The sequence below is a fragment of the Mirounga angustirostris genome, unplaced genomic scaffold, assembly GCF_029215605.1.
Source record: "Mirounga angustirostris isolate CCGP_5_RB_7025 unplaced genomic scaffold, mMirAng1.0.hap1 SCAF_13, whole genome shotgun sequence".
NCBI lineage: Eukaryota > Metazoa > Chordata > Mammalia > Carnivora > Phocidae > Mirounga > Mirounga angustirostris.
In genome coordinates this window covers 91,609,535-91,634,044 of record NW_026991721.1, presented here as the reverse complement: position 1 = coordinate 91,634,044, position 24,510 = coordinate 91,609,535, and the positions used below count along the sequence as shown (strand labels likewise).

The window sequence follows — 24,510 nt, the reverse complement described above, 5'->3', positions numbered from 1 at the left end:
CTCAGGCTCCATCCCACGACCCTGAGATCAGGACCTGAGCCGAAATCAAGAGTCGGATGCCACCTAGGCAGGTGCCCTAGGTGTTGGGTTTTATAGAAAGTTCCCATGGAAGATTGTCACTGTGCTTCACCTTACCATGATCCAGAAACAGTGGTCACGGCTGGCGCCGACCTCCATCCGCTGGGGAAGACGCATGGCCCCGTGGCTTGAGCCACACGTGAACAACACGCCTTCCTCTTTTCAGCTGATGGACCTGGCCCAAGCTCTACCACCTCGCTATGCCTTGCTCAGTGAGGGACATAATGGCGCCAACCTCAAAGCGTTGAGTGAGGAGCCAATGAGATCATTTATATTTAAAATGTTTAGCACAGGGCGCCTGGGTGGCTCAGTTGGTTAAGCGACTGCCTTCGGCTCAGGTCATGATCCTGGAGTCCCGGGATCGAGTCCTGCATCGGGCTCCCTGTTCAGTGGGGAGTTTGCTTCTCCTCTCTGACCCTACTCCCTCTTAGGCTCTCTCTCTCCCTCTCTCTATCTCAAATAAATAAATAAAATGTTTAGCACAGGGCGCCTGGGTGGCTCAGTTGGTTAAGCGACTGCCTTCGGCTCAGGTCATGATCCTGGAGTCCTGGGATCGAGTCCCACGTCGGGCTCCCTGCTCAGCAGGGAGTCTGCTTCTCCCTCTGATCCTCCCCCCTCTCATGCTCTCTCTCTCTGTCTCATTCTCTCTCTCAAATAAATAAATAAAATCTTTAAAAAAATAAATAAATAAAATGTTTAGTGCAGTGCCCTATTCCTGGTAAACACTCAGTACCTGTTAGCTGACACACCGCTTATGTGAAGAGGCTCAAGTGGTGACAGTCGCTCTGTTGGGTCTGTGCACTCTCCTCTGGCCCATCAGTGTTGAGTCAGCGCCTCTGATGTAGCTTCAGGCTGAAACCATTTCGAAGCACTAAAACTCATCCATGTTTAAGTGTTTTTAGCTGCTTCTAGTGGCTTCGAGAGGGAAGAGATGGAAATAGAAGAAGAAAACAAATGACCTCTACAACCTGAAATGACTCCTCATTTTCATCTCTTTTTCCTAGATCTCTTTTTTTTTGCGGGGGGGAGCGGGCTGGGGAGTTGCACCCTCTCTGTGTTTGAAATCCCACTTGCCAGTTGTTGGAGCGCAGACCCTTCCCATTCTCTCGCCCCCACCCCCACCCTCCCAAGGCCCCGGGCGTACCTCCGAGCTCCAGACTCCGAGAAGCAGGCCGAAGTCCCGGTCACAGCTCCGCCCTATGCTCCTGTGTGAGCCTCTTCCCCTCTCTGTTGTCTCCTTTTCCTCTTCTGTGACAGAAAAATAATGACGATGATCTGCCTCCCTCCCAGGGCTGGTAGGATCCACGGAGATTACATGAAAGTCTTAAAAAGCGTCTTCACTAGAGTGGTGCTGGTGCTATACACCATATTTTTATATCAGTGAGCTCCTTCCTTTTCCTGGGCATGTCCTGCCTCCCTGAGGGCAGTCACTGACTTCTCACGGCTCTGTATCTTCCTGCAGTGGCTTTCCTGCCCTCCATGTGTCTCCAAGCACGCCTGCCCCGGGCCGCCAGCCCAAAAGGCGTCTGCGGGCTCGCCGTGGCTCTGTATTAACCTCCCGCCTTCTCCAGGTCCCACAGGGACACACCTTCTTTTATCTGGTGGACACCTTTGCCCCCCACCAGCTGGACTTGCCTCTGCGGGGACCCGGAGACTCTACACAACAGACATTGCCCTGCCAGGGGTGCCTGATTTCCATGGTTTTCTATAGAACCCGTAACCTAAAAACAGAATCTTCTGGACTGAGCACAGTCCCTTGCTGCCTTAACTGTGGAACTGAACGAAGCCTCCAGGCACGGCACCAACCCACACTCCATCGTCAGGTATCTCTTAGAGGAGGAAAAATGTATGAAAGCATGCAAAAATGGTAAAGTTCCTGGAGAGGGAGATGGTCCTAAAAATATAAATCATGGCCATATTTACTGAGTACCCATTATAGGCAGGGGACTGCGCCAAGTGTTACTATAACATTCATGATTTCATTTACTCTGGTTCTGCAATCATTGTTGTCCCTGGCTTGCTGTGCTGTCCTCGGGCAAAACAGAGGTAACTTCTGATCCTGTTTCTTGGGGAACAGTTCAGCCATAGCTCAGCAGGTGCAATGGTTGAACTTTTGGAACGTTTATCCTGTTCCCTTGGGAAGTACTTTAGGGGGGAGAGATGAGTACAGCTCAGCAGCCCCACAGGGAACACCAGTAACTGAGGATCTTAGAGGGAAAAGGGGAACCCTGGTCAGGCTCTCCCTAATGCACGAAGACTGTTGACCCCCTGCTCAGGGCTGTCACTCCTCAGGTAACTTCAGTGAGTGAAAACTGTCCCTCTGGGGCTCACAGCCACTCAGTGACTCTCAGCTTCCCTCCTGATCTAACCTGAAACCCTCTGCCCGCCTCCGGACAGCCTGGCTTGTGTCCCCCTCTCCAGCAGACTTCCCCTACAAGAGCCACACATCCTGGGCTGATTGCCCCTCTGCGCCTTTTCTTGTGTTTTTGCCTGGAAAACTTTCCTCTCACTGCAAATCCCATATGCTCCTCAAGACTGTGCTCCGTGGGTTTAGACTGTTTTAGCAGTGAACGAATCTGGGTCTTTTTTTTTTTTTTTAAAGATTTTATTTACTTATTTGACAGAGAGAGACACCGTGAGAGAGGGAACGCAAGCAGGGGGAGTGGCAGGCAGAGGGAGAAGCAGGCTTCCCACTGAGCAGGGAGCCCGAAGCGGGCTCAATCCCAGGACCCTGGGATCATGACCCGAGCCGAAGGCAGACGCTTAACGACTGAGCCACCCAGGCATCCCCGAATCTGGGTCTTCTGATGCCCAGTCTTGGAATATACCTATTAACATGGAACTTACATCTATTCTAGGAAAATGGCAAAGATCGTTAGACAACATGCAGAGGCATGTGGGCAGCGTTATCTTTAAGTGCCTAGTACATGCCGGAGGCTGTGCTGAGCTCTTCAGATAGAGTATATGATAGGGATATTAATCCCCATTCTACCTTGCGAAGTAGGTACTGTTATCCCCATTTAAGAGACAGGGAAAATGAATCTTAATGAACTGGTCCATAGTCCCACAACTAGTCAGGGTTGGGCTCCCAAAAATCTCCTCCTTTTATACTACACACACTCTGCTTGTGTCTCTGGGCAAAAACTCATCGATTTGGGGGGTTGGAGGGAAGGTATTGTCTAGATCCTAGGGAGACTTACAACAGAGGCGGAAAGAAACGTGTTTTATTATGTCACCACCCATGGTCTAATGGCTGGTTTCCCAATTACAAACTGCTGCCTCCCTGCAGCAGAAGCCAGAGCTCCAGCCCCTTTTTAGCAAGAACAAAACAAGGCCTCTCCATATGGGCTGCTGGGCCCCGCCACAGAAAAACATCGAGGAACCTACGCGGCATTTTCCCTGCTAACCACCCCCCGAAGAGAGCTGCTTAATGGGCTCTTTATGGGTTGGAAAATAGAGTCTTGCTGATAGAAGGGAAAGAGCGGTGTCACCACAGGTTGGATTTCTTCAACTGGAAGGCCTTAAAGCCCCCAAATAGCTCGGCATTTTTTTTCTCCCCTTCTCTGATTAGCTTTATAAAAAAGCCCGCGGCATTTTCCTTCCTGTTGGCCAGCCTTTTGCGGGTAGCATCCCTGGCCCCCTGGCAGGCTTGATATCCCATTGATTGTTAGATGTACAGCTTTCAAACAGGCCACAGCAGCTGAAAGCCCAGGCCATTAGCCCCTGCTCACTGAAAGGGTTCACCGCCAGGAGACTGATTCTGAAATTGGGTCTTTCTGATCAATATATCTTTCTCCATTAGGTTCATTTCCTCCAAAGGAAATGGGTAGGGCCATTATGGTTTATGTTTATTGACGGGCCTCTCCACTGGCCTTCTTCAGCTTCATGGGGAGGAGGCCACAGAAGGCAGACGCCTCAGAGATGAGGTTGCTAAACTGAAACCTCCCAGCCTCTTGCAAGCCTATCTTACTGGCCTTGGTGACCAAAAAAGTAGCTGGAATTGCTTGTGTGAAAGGAATGGAATACATTATTTCGTTATGTAGGAAAGAGCGCCCAACTCTACTGGGTCCAGAAAAGGTGGCATGAGTTTGGGCACAGTTGAAAAGGGTCCAGACTCACAGAAGAACTTTGAACACAAGGGCCATTAGGTAATCCAGAAATCTTGTGGAGTCCCCTTAAGGTCTGTAAGAAGAAGAAAGATTCCCTCAAGGGGGAGCCTCGAAGGAAGTACAAACTTGCCTGGTCTGGTCATAAGGAGGAATGGACCATCCGGTCTCTAGAATCCCAGTTTATTACTTACGATTGCTTCTGAGGACCTCACAACACTTTATAGATGCCACATCTTTCTTGCTCAACCTCCCTATGTGGGCGTTCATCCCTTTCTCTTCGAAGACGAAAAACTAAAGCATCAAATTGGGAAATCACTTCCTTTGGGGAAAGAGCACCTGAAAACCCGTGCCCATGCCTCAGCTCCTTCAGGGACCCACTGGGGCTACAGTATTTGACCAGTCCTTGATTTTACTTCTGCCAAAAAGGTTTGGCTAAAATACCACCTCTGCTGCTCCTGGGCTTATGTGGTTCTTAGCTGTTCCTCAAATGTTCCCCAATATTAGTTTGGCTTCTGACCATCAGTTAAAGGCAGGACTGGATCTATATGGATCTTATCGGCCACTGGTAGCTGAGAGGGTAACTATGGCAGAAAGCGAAGTCTTGGTTAATGGGCAGTGATGGATGAGAAGAGCTGTATGTGCATTCAGAGGATTAAGTTGGTTGCTCTGTAAGCATCTCCTATCCTTGGCCTGGACTCACGTCTGCTCCGTATTCTGTGTCCATCCCATCCTCACACCTTACCGCCCTGCACATGGGCGATGCTCCATCCCTGAAACAACCCAACAGGAGAGAAAGAGGAAGCAGGCTGGTTACAGTTTGAGGTGGAACCAAACCTTCACCAGAGGAGAAAGTTAGAATCCAAGATGAATGGGTATTAAGCAAAAGCCTGAGAAGCAAATCATTTCTGATACATACAGAAAAGATAATTGGGGGAACTTCTCCCTTTTAGATCAGCAGGGATTTTTTTGGATTTTGTTTTTTAGTCCTAAAAGCTTTCTTCATGTCTAGATTTGCTTCTTCAGAGAATAGGTTTGGCTTTACTCACTTTTATTTGAAGGATAAGAGGGAAGGTCTCTGCTGATTAAGCTGAGGTAAATGCCTAGGAAGATAGACGCTAATATTCTCAACATCTCCAAAGCCCTCTTCTGCCAAGGAACCCCATTCCAACCTGGAGGGCACCCAGGAGACAGGAGCAGATTTCCACCATCATACCCAACAAGAGGGATAGGGGCCACTTCACCCTGGGTTTCCAGAGAACAGGAAGCTTGGAGGCAATTGGCAGAAATGCTTCCCAGGGCTATAGGCTCAGTGCTTCAGCTATTCAATATACTTCTTTCACTGATTCAGAACTCGGCCACAGCCTCCAGAACCAGCCCCTGGATTGGGACAACCACAGAGATGACCAGACAGCTGACCTGTCAGGCGAGAGCTGCCCAGGTCCAGGGAGACTTCTTAGCAATACCAGTTTCACCATTTTTCATGAGGGTTTAAGTCTGTGAAGTGCCTGGGGCATGGAAGGCCTCCAGTCGTTATTGACTTACTGTTTTTCTCCTACTGGAGAAACGGATACAGAGTCACCTGCTTGCCTCTGTTCTCAGGATTGCCATCAGCCTCAGGCAGGCCATTAAGCCACCTCAAATCCTCCCGTGAAGAAGGTCTGCGCTGAGCAGGCAATTCTCCATAGAGCACAATAAAAGCCCCTGATATTTCTATCTAAAACTATGCCACAAAACAATGTCTGTTTTTCAAATACACCCCAAAAGAATCCCTCAACTTCATTTAGTGGAACCAGTGGCCCCTTGATATGACTGGACTCTCCAACCAAGAAAAATAGAAGGTGGGTTCGACCTAAGTTTTGCGCACTCCTAGTCTGGTGTAGATCATTAAACTAATTCTGAGGAAAGGGAATGAGGTGTCTGATTAATTAGGTCATCTTTTAATTGAATTCAAAGTATTAGATGTGGAAAATTTAACAACTGGTATCCTGGAGGTTGAGAGCATTTTTTTTTTTTTAAGTCCTACGGTGAACGTTAAATATTTCTAATATTTGCGATCGTCTTAGCTATGTGAAGGAAAGATCTAATTGTCATTGCATGGGGAGTTTCATCCACTTGGAGGATTACAGACTTGACCTCTTGTCTTTTCTTTTCTGATACAACTAAGTTTTTGGTCACAGAGAACCAAAGCACAGGGCAAACAGAATCTGGAGGGCACCGGTATGTGTTGGTCAGCAATCCAAAGCCAAGGACAGTCAGTGCAATGCTCTACTTAATTGAATTGAGGTCTTATTGCTTTAAGGGAATATATTTCCTTTTATATTTATTGTTGCTTGTTTTCCGTTGTTTATTGTTTTCTGTTGCTTATTGCCTTTTGATTCAGGTGTCAGATATTTGAGTTTTGTCAAGTGTCATAAAATAGGGGAAGGACTCTCTTCTGAAGGCACATAGAGATGAGCCACCCTGGAGGACCTGGGAGTCTGGGCCAACCTGTCTACCTGAGCCAGGGATGCCTTGAGTATTTACTGATCTCAGTACTAAGTGATTTAGGAGCTAAAGGTACTCCTTAGACGGGAAATAGAAACTCACTGAGTAGCCTAAAAGAAATGTCTGGCTTACAAACAGAAAGAGACAAGGACTCATAGTTAAGCGAACAGAAAAAAGCTTTAGGAATCTTGTTTCCACAACTAGACCCGGCGGCTGGCAAGGATACTTGGTCTAGCTATCAGCATAGAACAATAACGGAAATTGTTGACCCTCACCTCAGCCCAGACTTGTCTGTACTGTATTCTCACTCATCCACACAGACATTTAAGCTACCGTCCCTCACCAGTCTCCAAGCTCTGTTCAATCAGCCATCCAGTTTCCCAATATTCCCATTGTCGTTCTGGCTCAACCTCTCAACGTCCCCCTTCTGATCTGTTGCCAAGGCCTTCCAAAGAGCCTCTGGCATACGCTTTGACCTCCCTTAGGGCCACACATCACATGCAAATCTGATCATGTCTCTCCACCTTAACTGTCCTCCCCGTCGTTCCCCAACGTGTACTGTGATTGGGTCCAAACTCTTTCAAATGGCACAGACACTTGTGAGCTGTCCCCTGTCTGCCTTTGCAGCTTCTTTAACCTTCTTCCAGGTCTTTTGCTCCAGTGTCACCAAATTAATTTCCCTGCATTCCCTGTCTTCATATCTTAGCTCCTGCTATTCGCTTTACTTCCAATGCCCTTTTTTTTCTCTAGCCACCTCTTACACCACTTTTAAGATCCTAACCAATGTCATTTCTTCTAGGACAGATTCCCAAACTTCCTCAGTTCACAACACTTTAGCATCTCGGTCATTTTTACATTGAGCATGTAGGCCAACATAAATACCTAACAGTTCTGTTTATTTAGCAGTTAGATCCAAACAACTTAATGAGTATTTACCCCCAACAGCCTAAGAGCCATGTGAAAAATACACAAAATGGAAAGAAAAATATTTTATTTCACTCTTTAATGACCACAACTACTTATTAATGGGACGTGTGTGTCTGTTGGGCACTGCACAACTGTCCAAACCTTAGAATCAGGTTGGACACTGCCACTGTCCTCTCCTGTTCCACACTGTTTTTTCCTGGGTACTTTTTATTATAGCAGTTACCAAAATTCCAGCTTCACAAAGAAATGACATCAAGAAGAATGGAACACAATCTAATAGTGAAACTAACTCCCTCAAGCCAGTAGCTTATGGGATATTTAACACATGAGATTGCTATGTTTCCCTCAAAAATTTAGAATACCCCATGGCACCTCTCGCAGTTTGCTGCTGGCTCCCAACCTATGGTAGCTTGGTGTACAATTTAAGAACCTCAGCCCCAGAAACCCTCTTTCCTCTTCCTTATATGCCCAGTGCTAATACAATACCCGACATAACACTGGTGTTCGGCTGAGAGGAACTGAACTGAACTGCCCAGGGGGCCAGAGGGCACAGTGGAACCCCCAGAGAACCAGGGTGGTTGCAGAGAAGACCAGCCTGGGTGACAATTAAACAGGACATCCCAGTCAAGCTCAACACCTGTGAACCTGGGAGGGAGCAGGAATCTTGCTGGACTCACCCATGCGGCCGAACCCAAGCACGGGACGCAGAGGTGATGGTCTCCAAAAGGACACCCACCAGTCAAACTTTATATCGAGTGTAGCTTTCTGATCTAAACTCTTGGTTGTGTATTTGGTTTTCTTTTGGTTTCCTGGTACGAGTTCCTGGGGAGGAAGCGAAGGAGGGAAGAAAGAATGCCACTTTGTCTTAGGCAAACCGGAAAGGGATTTTTCCTTTCCAGCCTCCTTTAAGGCATCTCTGTGACCCTGGTGCTGGGGCAGAGCCACGGCCCTGGGGCCAGACCAACCTGGAACCAAAACTTCAGCAGAGCTAAGAGCAGACAGTGGGAAGGACCCCAGCCAGATCGAAGCAAGGCCCTCGGTGGGTGCTGCAGCTTCTTCCCATCTGGGCTACTGTGCTCCCAGCTGCTTGCCTGGGTTTTTCATTGAGCCATTGCTTCTCACAGCGCTTCTTCCCCATTAGCAGGACATCAGATTTGGCATTATTCCCCCCCCCTCCACTTCTGCTGAGAATGAACCCTAGACATAACCGGGGCCAGGGTCAGAGAGATCAAATGTGCATTCCCTGGTAACAACTGTAGCTCACGGGTCCCATCTGAATAATCAGCTGCTGCAACCCAGTGGCCGGACCCCTCACCCTTGGGCTTAACGGGATACTCTGCCTTTACCTGCTCGAGGTCTCCGACAGTCTGCCAGCTTCTGAGTCACTCTGAGCATAGCACCTGCTCAGGCTCAGCCTGGTGTTTGGGGTCCAGCCCGCACACCCCGCTTTGGCCCCATCAGTGAGCTGTGGAGGTGGGAGCCCTATCGCACCAGTCTTTCTTCAGCGGGATGGAGGGAGGAGGTGTGTTCTGCCACTGCCCGCATTCAGTCTGTTCTGTGGGCAGAGCTCTGGGAACACACTCAACCCAAATCATTGTCATCCTGGCAGTGCGTGAAGGAGCAACAGAACTCTCCGCCTGCGGCTTGTGACCCTAGGGAAGTGGTGATTTTACTCATACCACCATGCTGCCTAGAGAATCACATACCTCTGTTTCAGATCAGTAATGGCTTCCCAGAAACTTTCTTCTCCCCCAAAAGGAAACACACACACACACACACACACACTTTTTTAGCACCTTCCTGAGAGAAAGTTCTTTCTGGTATCTGACTTGAGACCTTTGTGCTATAGCCAAAGCTGATGTTACTTCGGCTGACCCTGACTAGAGAAGGTACATCAGAGGCGAGAACCTTCCATAAAATTGAAGCCTTCTCAGACTTGTGTTCTTCAGAAAGAAGAACTTGGGTTTTCTTAATCGTTCATCAAAGCCTTATCACCCAAACCTTTCATTATCTTTCTCAATTATATCTTTGAACCCTCTCCAGAACCTGTCTTTTGAGTTATGGGGACCATAACTTAATTAGATCTTTCATTTCCAGAGGATAGTCCTAGTGCTTAAAGAAAAATGAATTAGATTTCGGTCAGATATATTTCGCTGGGGGAAGGGCCCAGGGAAAAAAGAAGAAAGAAATTGGATCCTTTACATAAATAGCACATTGTATCACAAATGAGTTTTTCTCTTCCTAGTTTTTGAAACAATGGGTCTTTTTTGGGGGGGTGAATTTAATTCCTCGGAGACTCTAACCTAAAAGACGATGATTTGCATTCTTTCACGGGTATGTAGTTTCTGGATCCAGAAAGAGCCTAAGATGTGTGCCTCTGTAAGTGGTAAAGGAAACAGGGCTGGTGACATGGCAGCAATTATCCAGGTGTGGGATGAGTGTGTGTGTGTGTGGGGGGGGTGTCCCTGTGTTTCCAGCCTTTTCTGCACCAGCTTTGGTTCCGAGGGGTCTGTCTCGCTTCTCCATAACATCGTCTTACTACAAGCAGGCTTGCTTCTGTAACGCTGAGTAGATTGCTTAATCCTGATCATTTGGTGTTGGTGCTCAGATTTTCATGGGGGAAAAGGTATTTCACTGATCTTGGGGTGGTGGATAAGAGTCACTGAGCCATTGCCGTGGCCGGGCTGCTCTGAGCACGTTACTTCCTTCCCCTGAGCTCTCCCTGTGGGAGGTAAAGGAGCCGGGCTCACAGATGATCTGAGGTTCCTGCCGATCGCACCCCCAGGATTCCCAGCACCAGCCCTTCTGGTTACTCCATAGAAAGCCCAGGAGATGGAAGGAGGGGTTGCTGGTTGCAGCAGCCAGTTGAAAAAAGGGTGCTCGGAGAGTGTCAACTAAAACTAGAATTCCCGGGCGCCTGGGTGGCTCAGTCGTTAAGCGTCTGCCTTCGGCTCAGGTCATGATCCCAGGGTCCTGGGATCGAGTCCCACATCGGGCTCCCTGCTCGGCGGGAAGCCTGCTTCTCCCTCTCCCACTCCCCCTGCTTGTGTTCCTGCTCTCACTATGTCTCTCTCTGTCAAATAAATAAATAAAATCTTTAAAAAAAAAAAAAAACTAGAATTCCCTCCCCTCTTCTCCCTCTTCCAAGGAAGCCAAATCTGTGGGGTATAAGGGACGGGAACGGTCATTTATTGATCACCTCCATGGCATCGGGCAAGAGTTCAAGGCTCCTTATGGACACCCCTCCCTGGAGTAGATGTACGAAGTGTCTGCCCCCACCACAACCACCCCACCCACCCCTGCCCAGAGGAGTCTACGCTCTTTCAGATCCCACTCAAAATGTCACTTCCTCAGTGAAGCCTTCCCTGACCCCTCAACCCGAGTTCGATGTCCCTGTCTTATGTCCTTAGGGCTCCCTGTGCTTTCCTTTCATTGCACTCACCACCAGTGTAATTCATTATCTGTACCGTGATGCTTTCATGCCAGCTCGACCCAAAACTCCAGGAGCGCGGGGACCACCTAGGTCTTGTTTTCCACGGTGTGCCTAGAAGCCTAGCACAGTGCTGGCAAAATAGTCGCAGTTCAGTAAGTATTCCGTGAGCAAACATAGCATGAAGGCAGAACCGGTGGATGACTAGCAAAGCTGGATACAAACCCAGGACTCTCTAGCTCTTGGACGCCCCAGATTTCAGACACTCTCCTCCGTCCTCGTATGCATGTGCTCAAGGTCCTTGCCACGGTCGCCTTCCTGTGACACGGCCCCTCCAGTAATAGGGCTTTGACTCCGGTTCTCCAGCAGGGGGAGTGATGGCGGCGCTGTCCCCAAAGAGGTCTAAAAGCGTGGGGAGATTGTGATCTAGCCTGAGGCTGGTAGTGGTAGTTGGCGGTGGGTGGGAGGAGTCACTGAATGGAACCAAAGTAAATGTCCTTGTGGGCCTGAGCCCCACTTTCTAACGTGCTTTGCCAAGGGGCTGCAAGTAAAAAAAACCGCTCAGCAGGGCATCTGGGTCAGTAGGAGTGGGTGAAAAGGAAAGAGGACAAACCGAGACATGACCACCTTTAGGGTAGCAAAAATAAAATTCTAATGCAGAAACTGCTCAAAATAGATTGCACGGCTGTTAGGCTGCATGCAAATCCAGTGCTAATTACATGGAAATTAATTACAAGTCCTAATTTCCACATGCCTTGCTATGACCCTTGGTTGGAGGAGGGGGATTCCTGCTGCAGGTGTCTCCCCCACACCGCTGAGGAGGCTGTGATGTCGCCCGCTTCACACTCTAGCTGCTGCGATAGTGAGAAAAGCTGACAGGAGGCTAAAAATACTAACAATAGCAATTTGATTTCTTCTTCCAGACAAAAAGCCTTGGCATCCACAGGAGGAAGAAGTGTTCAAGCAGCATGTGACTGGTTGGTATGAAATAAATAAATAGAGAAAATAGCATATAATTAACTCCGAGTGGATGTGGATGAGCAGGGATGTGCAGCCTTTCTCGAATGGACTGGGCGGGGGGTGGGGGGGGGGTGGGGGATGAGCCAAAAGACCATGTGACAAGCCCATCTAGCAAGCCAGTTGCCTCCCCTGTCCCAGCCCCAGGGTGTGCTTCTCCTTAAAGCTGTTTAAAGCAATTCAAAGCATGTCCAAGATAGAGCCCTTATCACAGTATCTGCCCCTGTTGGTCTCTTAAAGATACACTTTAGGGTATGTGGATGCTAGGTAAATCCATTAAAAAAAAAAAAAAAAAATCCTACCTGCCTTGTTTGGGGGGCATGTGGGTTTAATGGTAGGCTGAACTGAAGGGACAGCTGGGAAGGGATTTACAGTTTATCTGGAGTGACTTTAGGACTTTTGAGCGAGTTGTGGGATGTGGATGCGGTTAGGACAGGCAAGAGCAGAGAAGTTGGTGCATCTGAGAGTGGGTCATGCAGCATGAGCTTTGAGGGATGGATTTTTAAAGCACGGAAATGAAAACCCATCCCTTGGCAGTGCCTGGGGTACGGAGCATCCGGAGGGTGGAGCTCTTTTGGGTCTTCCTTCCCTTCCATTATTCTCAAGTGAGGCCGGTTGGGCTCCCTTCTCTCTCTCTGGCAGGCTGTTCTCTCATGTCGGTGACCCCTTCCTGGATGACCCCCTGCCCCGGGAGTACGTCCTCTACCTCCGACCCACCGGCCCCTTAGCACAGAAGCTCTCCGACTTTTGGCAACAGTCGAAGCAGATCTGCGGGAAGAACAAGGCACACAACATCTTCCCCCATATCACCCTCTGCCAGTTCTTCATGGTGAGCCACACACCCCCACCCCCCGCCCCTGCCCTGGGGAGCCCGGCTGCCATACCCCCGCCAGCACCTCGCCACCTGGAATCAGAGTCCAGAGCCTCCCAGGCAGCCGGCGGAAAGAGTCACGGGCTCCCAGGCTTGGGTGGGCCAGCGCGGAATGAGAAAGGTCCATGGGTACTTTCCCTTGCTCCTCTTTCTAATACCTGCTGAGGCCCGGGAGCACCGCAGGTGTGATGTGCCATCACGATGACTGTTGTTCCTCAGGACCCCAGGGACAAGCCCGACCCACTGAGTCAGGACTTGGACTGGCAGCCACAGCAATGAAACGAATACAGTGTTCACCCTTGTCCACTGCAAGAGTAGAAATGAGAGCTCTGGGAATAAGAAATGTAGTCTACAGACAGGGGGAAGTGACTTTAGCCTCATGGACAGATACCGTCCACATGTCTGTCTCACCAGATCCTTCCAGAGATGGCAGATACCTGTGACTTGCCATGGTTACCCAGTCCATCATCCTAGCTATCACAGAGCTTACTTAATGACTAAATTAAATCCCCCTCACCATAATAAATATAGATTTCATCTACTTTGGTTTGCTGTGGAGAAGGAGTAGAACTGGTTTATCCAGGTATATTCAAGAGGAGGCAGAATGGGAGCATGTTAAGACAACATTTCAAAAAATTATTTTGAGGTATTTTTTTTTCCCAGCTTTTCTCGGTCTCTTTAAGGTAAAAATGTGTTCCTAACACCTTCTTTCTTACCGTTCACTCTGAAAATTAAAATGATTACCACTTCCTCTTAGTCATCCCAGGATCTTTCTCAAAGAAACTCTGAGAGTTTTAGAGACACTTCCCCCCGCTCTCCACCCCCGTGCTCCTGAATGAAGCGTCTTGTCTTCCCCTGCCAGTGTGAGGACAGCAAGGTGGATGCCCTGGGGGAAGCCCTGCAGACCACAGTCAGTCGCTGGAAATGCAAGTTCTCGGCCCCGCTGCCCCTGGAGCTCTATACCTCCTCCAATTTCATTGGCCTCTTTGTGAAGGAAGACAGCGCAGAGGTCCTCAAGAAGTTTGCCGCCGACTTTGCTGCAGAGGCTGCATCCAAAACCGGTGAGCTAACAGCCCTGGGTCCTATGAATCAAAAAACTGGGAAGGAAAGGGATAGGAAGGTATGGAGGAGGGGGCTGGGGCCGGGAGCCAGCCGGGGGTCCTGCAGGAACGTGCAGAACATGACAAGGAACAGTGCCTTTTCCTGCAACAGCCTTCACCTCTTTGCCCCCTTTTTAAAAACAGCAACTACTGTTGTGCTGAGCCTCCTGCCCCGACACCCAAGTTAAAGGCACACACATGGCTCTTCCACACTGAACCATAAATGCAACTTTGTAGCTGCATCGTCTTTCCCATTCAGAGTTAAGGAACCTTCCTCCCCCCCACCCCCCAACCTCCCCGCCATTTGGCTGGTCTCACGGCTCACTCTGTGAGGACCCAGGGCTGTGCACCGGTGGTGGGATAGCAGAGAGAGTGAGTGGAAACCGTATCAAAGAATAAATCCACAGAGCCAACGCCCGCAACTCGCTGAAACCCACGAGATGGGTCCCTTAAATCCTCAACAGCTGGTCCAACAGTGGCACTTCTTCAAGATGTTTCTTGCTCTTTCCATGGCAGGTCTTAGTTCAAGCTAACTGAGATTTCCCGTCAAGGGAATTAGCGTAGAGAGAGAGACTTGGGATATGTGTTGACTTAGAAGCAGGAGGCAGGGGAGGGGGTCAAATGGGGAGAAGTTGCCAAAGCTTTCCTGTCTGCCAACAGGTACAGACGAACTCACTTAGGTCAAGGAGAGCCTTACCTGCAGTGGGACAGACAGACAGTGGGGTGGAGGGAGGGAAGAGTTGGCAGGGGGTGGTTTCTGTTGGCCCCCTTGAGAGAGAAATCACAATCATGGGTATTTATTGGGGACCACTCTGTGTTTATCTGTGAAGCGTGCCACAGAATTGGTTTCTCCTGGCCCGGGGGACAGATTCAAGCACCTGTGATAACAGAGCTCTGAGAAGAGAGAGGCCATCCCAGGGTGGAGTGGTTCCAACTTCAGAGAAAAAAGAGAATGCACACTGGATGATGATGATCCCTACAATGGAGGAAGGGCCCTGAGGGGGGCAGGCAGTGTGAACGCAGGCAGGAAGGGGCAGGGTGTGTGCAAAGGACTGTGTGGAGGCCGGCCAGGCCAGGGCAGAGCTGGGTGTGGGTGGTACAGCTGAATCTGAGCATCACATGCAAAGCTGGAGGAAGCCCAGAGCTGGCCAGCTCCCACCCCTCCCCTGCCCCCCGCACCAGAGGTAACTCTTCTACTTGGGGAGCGGGGGCCTCCTTAGAGCCCCTCCCCAGGCACGCCTTCTTCCCAGGGAACAGGCTCTGCTTCCTGACGTCACTGGAGCCCACCAGCTCATAGCTTAATATTTCAAAGAAATAACATAATAGAGAGGCAAATTATTTCCTGTTCCTATCCCTCTAACTCAGGGAAATGGCTCTTTTTCATCCCACAGTAGCTATTATCAAAACCACTAAAACTGTCACAAGACCCAAAGCTGGTGGTGTAGCCACAAACCCAAATCCTTCACAAATGCATAAAGTGGATCTCAGCCAGGGCTGCGGCCGATTCTGCAGGCACATGAGGAGACAGAGGCAAGAGGCCCTTGCTCCCTTCCCTTGTTGGGAGGGGGAGGGCCAGCTCCTCTCCGAGATCTGCGGCCACTCTCTTGAAGAACCTGGCCAGCTGGGTTCCCTGCCCCTGTGCGGCCCCCTGGTGGTGACTGGGAGAACTGGGTGGCCCTGCCCTGTGGAGCTGCTCTAGCTCCTTGCCTCCTTGTGTGCAGAGCCGGCCATCCCATCTTGGCCCTAGAACTTAAGCCTCGGTATTCTAGAGTTTTTGGCAGACCCAGATTCCTTTAGCAAGTAGATTTGGTGTCCTTTGTCCTAGGTGGTTTAAGGAGCTCCGTGCCTATAATGAGCTGTGCACTGGGGATACATTGTGAACAGGACCCAGAAAGCCCTTGCCTCATAGGGCTTACACCAGAGAAATCCACCATAGTATAACAGAAAGCGATCCAACTGCTACTTCTATCCCCGTGAAACATGAGCAAGCCCCTTAATTTCTCAAATTCCCTACGTCCCCTCTGGTTGAATCTTCTGCAGTGTTCTAGCTTAGACAGTAGATGGATCTCCCCCATGCAGAGATGTACAAAGGAGAAATAAAATCCATTGCCTTGGGTAGGTAGGTTGGTTGGTTCTTTTTACTTACGGGGTCTTAGAATAATAGTCTGGATACTTTAAGCCAGTGGTTTTCAATCAGGGAGATTTTTATCTCCCAGGGGCCATGTGGCAATGTCTGGAGTCATTTTTGCTTAACACAACGCACGGGGTGCTACAGAATCTAGTGGGTAGGGGCCAGGGATGCGGCTAAAGACCCCACAGCGCACAGGACAGCCCCCACAACAAAGAATTATTCTGCCCAAATACTGCTGGGGAACCCTGTTGTAAACTCTGAAAATATTCCATCTTTTCCTCTGGTCCTGGTTCCTCCATCAGAGCCGCCCAGAAGCTAAGAGAGTGGATTTCAACATGAAGGAGCTCTAGCTCTGACACCCATGTAATGACAAAATCTCTTTATTTCTACATAAATTAGCTCATCCTTTTGTGTCTCAGTTTCCTCATCTGAATGGTGGGCTGTTGATGATCTGTGTGTTATGAGGAAAAGCCGACCCAAATGATGACCTCTCAGCTGATCCACAGTTCCTGGAGAACAGCCAGAGGAGTGGCTCTCAACCTCCTAGACTGTAGGTTGATTCAGGATCTTTTCACGCTCTCCTCTCCCCTTGCCCTGCTGCTGTAAAGGAGGGAAACGGGTTTCGTCTGGCCGAGGGACTCCCTCCTCTGTCACTGGGGAGGCAGAATTGCCCCGCCATGTGCTATGATGACCACTTCCTAATGACGGTTTCCTTCCTTTTTCCAGAAGTCCATGTGGAACCTCATAAGAAGCAGCTGCATGTCACCCTGGCGTACCACTTCCAAGCCAGCCACTTACCCACCCTGGAGAAACTAGCCCAGAACATTGATGTCAAACTAGGCTGCGACTGGGTGGCCACCATATTCTCGCGAGATATCCGCTTCGCGAACCATGAGGTAATGTCTCCCTGTGGCTCCTGACCCTACCAGAGGAGCAGGGGTGCAGTCAGAAGCAGGAGCACTTGCAGCTCACTGCTGCGGGGAGATGGGTACCAAAGGAAAGCAGTGAAGTGAGCACCAGACCAGGAGTCAGTTGGCCCACGATTTTCTCCAGGCTCTGCCTGACTCCCTGGGAAGCTTGGCGCTTGCACCCCTCCTCCCTGGGTCCCAAGTGACTCATCTGTGTGCTGTCCCCATTGTTCTGTCTGTCCTACCAACCTTACTGGACTGATACAGAAATGGCATGGGAGGATAGAAAAGTATGTTGGAAACATTTTAATTCTGTAAGTTCATGGTGTTCATAAAAGACCTCATCCAGATCTTAGGTAAGGAGAACACAGAAATACAAAAAAAAAAATCTGCGAACACATAATTAGATATTTGCTAAGTATCGATGGCATGTAAGTTACCATGGAACATACTAGAATTGTCTGCAAGGAGTTTGAGTCCAGCATTGGGGGTGGGGGGAGGAAGACACACAACCTAAAAACATAGACCACGTGTTGTGATAGTTTGTGTGCATCCCCTGGGGGAGGCGGGAGTGGGACAACTGCCTCCCAGTGCATGGTGGAAAGGTTGGCATAACCCTAGCATCCTTCTTTTGAGGGAACGGTTATTGATTTCCAGGACAAGCCTGTGCCACTCTGAAGAGTAATATTCAGAGAAGCTGAGATCCAAAGAGAATAGCTGGCTGATCCAAAGCTAACTAGCAATTTAGGACCAGAGCTGAAGCCAGAACCCAGGGATCCCGACCAATAAAGCCAAGCAAGCAATCAAAAAAAAAAAAAAAAAAAGGCCACATAGTTTGATGAAAAATTTGTCATTCAATTTAACTACAAAACCATATTTGTTTCCCAATTTTTCAACAGCAAAAGCACTGGTATTTTTGTCAGTTTACCTAGCTTTTTTTAACGTGTTAGACTTTTTTTTTTTTTTCTCATATGAAAAACAGTTGGGATCTCAGGGGTCTAGACCAGCCAATCTCATCACTGTTTTGGAAATGTTGAGAAGAGCCGACCCATGAACCAAAAGTGAGGGCCTGGGCACGGGGTCTGTGACTGTCAGGGACATGCAGCTTTGTCCGATGCTGCTGACAGGAATGTTGTGTCCTCCTTCCAAGTCATTTGATGGAAGTTTCTGGAAAGACACACAACAAGGAGGCTGGACTTGATCTTACTTAAGAATTCTGACAGCTCCTGGAATTGCTCAGGATGAGCCCTAAATATAACAAGGGAGGTGTGGCTGACTGGGCTCCTTACAAGGACAAAGGAAAAAAAAGTCAAGGGTTGCATGCAGCTGGACTGAGAGAAGTCACCTTTCTAGAGAAGGAAGGTGGCAATGGAATTTTACAAGGAATATCTTCTAATCAACACTGCCCTCCAGTTAACTCGAAGGGTAATTGCTTTTCTGCCTGACCCACATTCTGCTCAATTGGCACTGAGGGAAAGAGGCAGCAAGCACCCATGTGAAGTATTTTCTAAAAATAACTTGGCCTCTTTTATCTCTTATTTGTAAAAGCTCATTTATTACTGTTCCTGCTGATACAGCTCGCTCTCGGAGGTCATTTGGCTTTACCTGAGCCCCCCTGCATAGAAACACCCTTTCTTGCCTGCCTTCTTCTGTCCCCAGGAGGCAGGTTTGACTGATGGTACCAGGGAGGCAACAGATGTCCAGAGAAGCAGAGTGGTTTGGACAAGGACACTCAGCAAGCCAGGCATAGGAAAGCATCTAAGGCTCATCCCTCTGCTGGCTCCCACTTTGATTTGGATTTGCAAATGCCTAGTTGTACGTTCCGTAGTCTTCCGTGTTAATGATTACGTGGGGCCATGCCAGGTCTGTATGCCAAGCGATAGAAATCTGAGGAAGGACAGCATTACACACAAAGCACATGTGGCTCCAGATCCTTCGGCGGTCCCTAGGGTCACATCTACTGCTTCTAGAACATTCCAGTCCTTAGTTGTCTCATGCATACAATGGCGATAGTATTTTGCTGGACTGTTGCTGTTGTGTGGACTCCATAAGAAGATAATGGAAAGGTCCCAATAGCACAGCATGCATGCAGCAACAAAATTTCTGTGGTTACGAGGAGGGCAAGGAGCTTCAAAGGCAATGAGGTTAGGTTCCTACAATCACGTAGGGCTGCAGCTGCCCTCCCCCCCACCCCCGCAGACGAACGGAGAAAAAATATCTTTGAGATAGACTCAACAATTCTTACAGGTAAATGCTAAGCATAAAAGAGTAAGTATAATGCAGTGCAAAACTAGGCACATGTCCTACTAGCTCTCAAATGTAGGCTGACTGTTTGCATGTGCTTTTGGTGAGCGGAATGGGCTGCACCGATTATAATTTTAGATTTGCCACAATGTCTTATTTTATTGGGTATTCAATAAATCAGAGCTCCTCGTTGTCTTAACTACCCTCTGCTTAGGACGCATGGTCTCTTATGCACCTTTGCTGTGCCTCAGTTTCCCTGGAGGTAACCTGGAGATAGAATACTCCCCCCCGCCCCCCGCCACCAAGTGAGAGGAGGAATGAGTTCTTGTCTGAAGTCACTTTCCTTGAGTTTCTGAAAGGAAAGACACTTCTAGGCCAAAGGTATAATTAGTCAAAACTATGCTATGTTTGAGTATCTAAGAGACATGAGTTTCGACTTGTTCCCCCATGATTTGGTGCCTCTCTCCACCCTGTTCCAGGAAAAAGAGTGTTGCTTTCTGTGCATCATCACGTTTGGTTTTGTTTCGCTTTTTAAGCTGTTTTCACAGCCCAGCAGAAAACGTCCCTGGCTAGTTTGGAATGGTGGCTTGAGCACGAATGTGGCAGAGGACAGGGGAAGGGGTGGGAGGCAAACAGGGGCAAAGATCTAGAGCTGAAAGATAACCAGAGAGTAGGGAAAGAAACAGGCATCTGAGTGAAAGGAAAATCACAATCCAGTGGTACAATTGAGTTCTGTGTGTTTTCACTTCCATTCTCCGAGGGGGAAAAAAAAAAATCCACAGCTTTTTGCCAATGCCTTTCCTTAGAGAATTCCAGAAGGACATTCTTTATAAAGTGTTCTGATGGGTCTCCTTGACTGTGACACCGGCGAGCTGGTTCGCTCACAAGCACACAGTCCAGGAGTCAGGCTAGAAGGAAAATCAGGCGTCATGGTTCAAGAGACGTAATTATGCACCTTCTGTGCACAGGCTCTGTCCTAAAGAGTTTTCTTAGATTGTCTCAGTAACTTTTACAGTCCAGACATTATTTTACAGATGAGAAAAGGGCGGGCCAAATAAGGTTAAAAACTTGAAAGTGCAACCCGGATAGTTAGCCCACCACTAATGACTTCAGGACTGTGGGAAAGACTGTTGAAGTATCTCCATCTTTGTGTCCCACATGAAATAAATAGGATAGGAAATATTGCCCTGGCTACTGAGGGCCTTTGCTGTTAATGAAAAAGTAGAAAAATGTTTTCCAAAGTATCTTCATGCCGATGCTGTTTATATATACCGGGAAAGGAGGCAAAAAAATCAAATAAGTCAGCCGAGCAGCATGCCCTATGGTTGGCTCTGAAGGCTCTTTCTGAGCCCAAAGAAGAAACACGTGGTCTCCATCTGTTCGCTGGTAAAAGTCGGTTACACAGACGTATACACCGATGGCTGTGAAAGATATTTTTCTTTCAAGGTCTTTGTGACAAATGCTGGTTTAAAGAAAGCTCCTTGAAGGCAGAGAGTGTCTTGTTTAAGCCCCTGAGTTACATATAAAGGGAAATGCATCGGTCCCAAAGCCTTCCTACAAGGAGAGTGTCTCCACCCAGACCATCTGTAACCCCCATATGGAAGACTGACTTTCCATGGGCGGGGTTTCAAGTGTCTATTACGGTGCCTCCCCCAACAGATGGAGAAGGGAAAACTAGGTCCAACCCCATTGGTATAGCAGCTTAATAGAGCTTGCAGATCAATTTCTAGGAACTATCTGAATCCTGACAGAAAGAAAGACAGACATGCCCGAAGGAAAGTCTGGAGCCATCCAGTAGCACCAGGCACATATCCACAATACCCTGGGGAAAAGAAGAAAAAAAAAAAAAAAGACATGTTTTCTGATCTGAGTCCAAATCTGCTCTGAGCCTGCAGACCCCAGGGGCGCCTGTAAATGTCAACATCTGGATGTGTGCGCTGTTAGAGCAGAACACACAGACGTGCCCGGGAGGCACTCAGACTGGGTCACATGTGGGCCTCCCTCCTCCCTCTCTTCCTCTTTCAGACATTACAGGTGATCTACCCGTACACCCCACAAAATGATGACGAGCTGGAGCTGACCCCCGGGGACTTCATCTTCATGTCTCCGATGGAACAGACCAGCACCAGCGAGGGTTGGATCTATGGCACATCCTTAACCACCGGCTGCTCTGGACTCCTGCCCGAGAATTATATTACCAAGGCTGACGAGTGCAGCACCTGGATATTTCATGGGTGAGCAGACTGAGTTCTTCGCGCATTGCTTTGGGGAGAACACGGCCGCCCGGCGGGAGGTCGTGGGGAAACAGACGTGAGCCTGGACACACGGGGCAGCAGCAACAGGAAAGGGGTTCATGGGGAAGAAAGCTTTTGGTTCAGGGCATTCAGGAAAGGGTGACTTGGGGCAGGGGAAAAATGACGGATGGATCCACTCTCCTGCCCTCTGCCTGCCCCACTTGGTGAAACCGTCTCAGTTTCTGATCAGAAACTACACAAGGCAGCTAGAGGGACCATCTCTCCGGCTGAAGTGTGGGCCATCCCAGTGCTGAGACTTCATGGCCTTTGGGCTTCTGTACCCTTTGTCCTGGGTCATTGCTCAAGAGTGGTCTGACTCCCCAGAATAGCAGGCAGGTTCCCATTATGCCAGCCAGACCGGGAGTGATGGGGTTTTCGAGGATCAGGAGACTTAACTGTTAAACTCTCAGCTTGTTGGGCGACCCTGAGCAAGTCCCCAGACTGGGCACATAAATGCCTAGATGAGAGAGACCATCTAAGGAAATGGGCAACTGCCAGAACCTTCAAAAGACGCATGGTGGCCCTCAGTCTTCTTTAGAGTGATAACTGTCCACCCATCCCTCACTGCCGTTTTGCCACCAAGCAAAACTGGGCCCGTGTTCTGGGTGGCCTGTTGTCGGATGGCCAGCTTTGTCTGGACAGATAAAATAGGAACGAGAGGCACCTTCTCTTTTTTAATTGGAACCACTCGAAGCCAGCCCTTCCCCAGCGTACTCGGGCATCTCGCCAGGGTGCGCACGCTGGCTCGTCTCTCCTCCCTCTTGCCATGTACCAACGTGGCTGCGAGCCGGACGCTCTGAGCACCAGCTGTGTGGGGTGTCGAACATTGTTATTACCGCCATAAAAGAGAAGAAGAGAGGGGCAATTTCAGCAAGTGTTTTGCCTGGAGGGAGAAAAGAAGACTCTCTACCCCAGTTAGCGGCAAGCAGACAAACCACAAACCCAGAGATGGGAAAGAACATCTTCTTCCTGAATGATCCCCTACCCCACCATTCCTTCCTTTTCCTTCCAGCCCACCGCCCACTCCCACCCTGCCCAGGAGCATTTTGTAGCACAATTGGGAGGTCAGAGCTGTCTCACGGTCCCCAAACATTTGCTTTTTCCCAGAAATCTGAGTTGAATGTCCAGAGTCACCATGTCATCCCTATAAAAACAAGTGAAGCATATGTACGTGAATACACGGAGGTCTAAGATGTTTTGTCCGATGATGCACAGCACCCACTTTTTTCAAAGCCAGGCTATATGTGGGAGAAAAGTCTGTGTGAGAAGCCCTGCTGATCCATTTCGGATCAGTGTTTCCAGATCCACTCCCATCCAAATTAGAGCCCGTGCCGAAACGCGGTGACACTGGTTCATGGATCACAGGGAGGTTTGCGTGTCCTCTCCTTTTATTTGGATAGATTACTAGCGAGGAGATCACCCTGGGAACCATGTCTGAGGTTAAACTCTCAGCTGCCACAGCCAAGGCTGCTCAGAAACTCACAGTAAGTGTTAGGACACCATAATCAAGAATTGAGTGTTTGTTCCAGTAGTCTTGGGTTCCATTCCTAACACTCCCACTCAAAAGCTGTGTGACCTTGGCCAAGTTACATTACCTCTCTGAGCCCGTTTGTTAATCTGTAAGATGACGATAAGAATTGCATTTACCTCACAGGGGTGTTAAGACAGCAAGAAAGGACTTGACTTTACATTGATTGGTGCCACATATATAACAACACTGAATCTAAAAAGCCATCAGCTTTGTGATTTTTTGTCTTTTCTTTCCAACTTGTGTTTTCCAGTCCTCTCCTACATGCTTGTCAAATCAAATGTCTCTTCCACAGAGGTGATCCTATAGAAGAACTGCACTTTCCTGTTTAACCCCAGAAGCAGAAACAACTTAAGGACAGATCTTAAGACAGATCATCTCTCTCTCCCCTAACCAAAGTCGGCCTCGAGGGGTTAGAGCCCCGAGAGGTGCTCCAGAATCACCCGGTTGCCTTAATGGGAAGTTGCAGAGGGGATCCAAGCAATAGGGGTCAGTTACCCTTCACAGCTCTTTCTTGCTGCCCTGTTCTTCTTCTCAATTCTAAGTCCCTTCTAAGGAGATCTTTTCCTACCACCCTTATACTAGGGCATCTTGCCCAGTTCTAAGTGGCTCTAGATACTTGTCAGTTGGTGAAGCCCCATCGTGTCCTTTGAATTGCAGGTGGGGGCTGGCTGGTCCTTCTGGGCTTCACCCATAGGACTGATGTATCCTAGGGAGGTGCCGGCATCCCCCCTCAGGACTTGAAAAGATGTCCTGGCTATCAGGCTTCAGCTTCCTCCCTCCGCTACTCTCAACATAAAGCATCTATTATCTTACTGGAACTGACAGCACCAAACTATCCCAGAGTGAGTCAGGTCCTTTGATTACAATGACAGTTAAGAAGGGAAGGAGGTGGGCGCCTGGGTGGCTCAGTTGGTTAAGCGACTGCCTTCGGCTCAGGTCATGATCCTGGAGTCCCGGGATCGAGTCCCGCGTCGGGCTCCCTGCTCAGCAGGGGGTCTGCTTCTCCCTCTGACCCTCTTCCCTCTCATGCTGTCTCTCATTCTCTCTCTCAAATAAATAAATAAATAAATAATCTTAAAAGAAGGGAAGGAGGTTGGCATTCTCCTTGCCAACGGAGCTGAAGGAGAGAGAGAGGAGGGAGTCTGCCAGTGTCTTCACAGCTATAACAAAGGAAAGAAATTAAGGGACATGTACAAGCAAGATATCAAAGACAATTCCATCTATCCAGACATCTCAGGCCCCAAAGCTTTGATGAATCAGACAGTGAAATGGAATTTTCTTTAACAGTGATGTTTGCAAAGGAGAGCACCTGCCTATCAGACTCTGAACAGCACTAGATTTTCTTTGTCTACAGTTGCTTAATTTTTTCACTAGGTCCCTTGGGCT

General features: G+C 48.9%; 1 protein-coding gene across 5 annotated transcripts in view; it reads left to right on the top strand.

Moving 5' to 3' along the window:
- Window positions 1-24,510, top strand: part of UBASH3B (ubiquitin associated and SH3 domain containing B) — a 149,101-nt gene that overhangs the window by 94,744 nt on the left and 29,847 nt on the right. For 2 of the 5 annotated variants that reach the window (XM_064577314.1, XM_045894814.3), the window contains exons 2-6: window positions 11,952-12,005; window positions 12,688-12,874; window positions 13,779-13,977; window positions 16,874-17,043; window positions 21,325-21,533. In XM_064577314.1, coding sequence (XP_064433384.1) covers window positions 11,952-12,005; window positions 12,688-12,874; window positions 13,779-13,977; window positions 16,874-17,043; window positions 21,325-21,533 — 819 coding nt within the window. Of the gene's footprint in view, window positions 1-11,951; window positions 12,010-12,687; window positions 12,875-13,673; window positions 13,978-16,873; window positions 17,044-21,324; window positions 21,534-24,510 lie in introns of those variants that run through there. The other 3 variants (XM_045894816.3, XM_064577315.1, XM_064577316.1) reach the window with 2 other exon arrangements.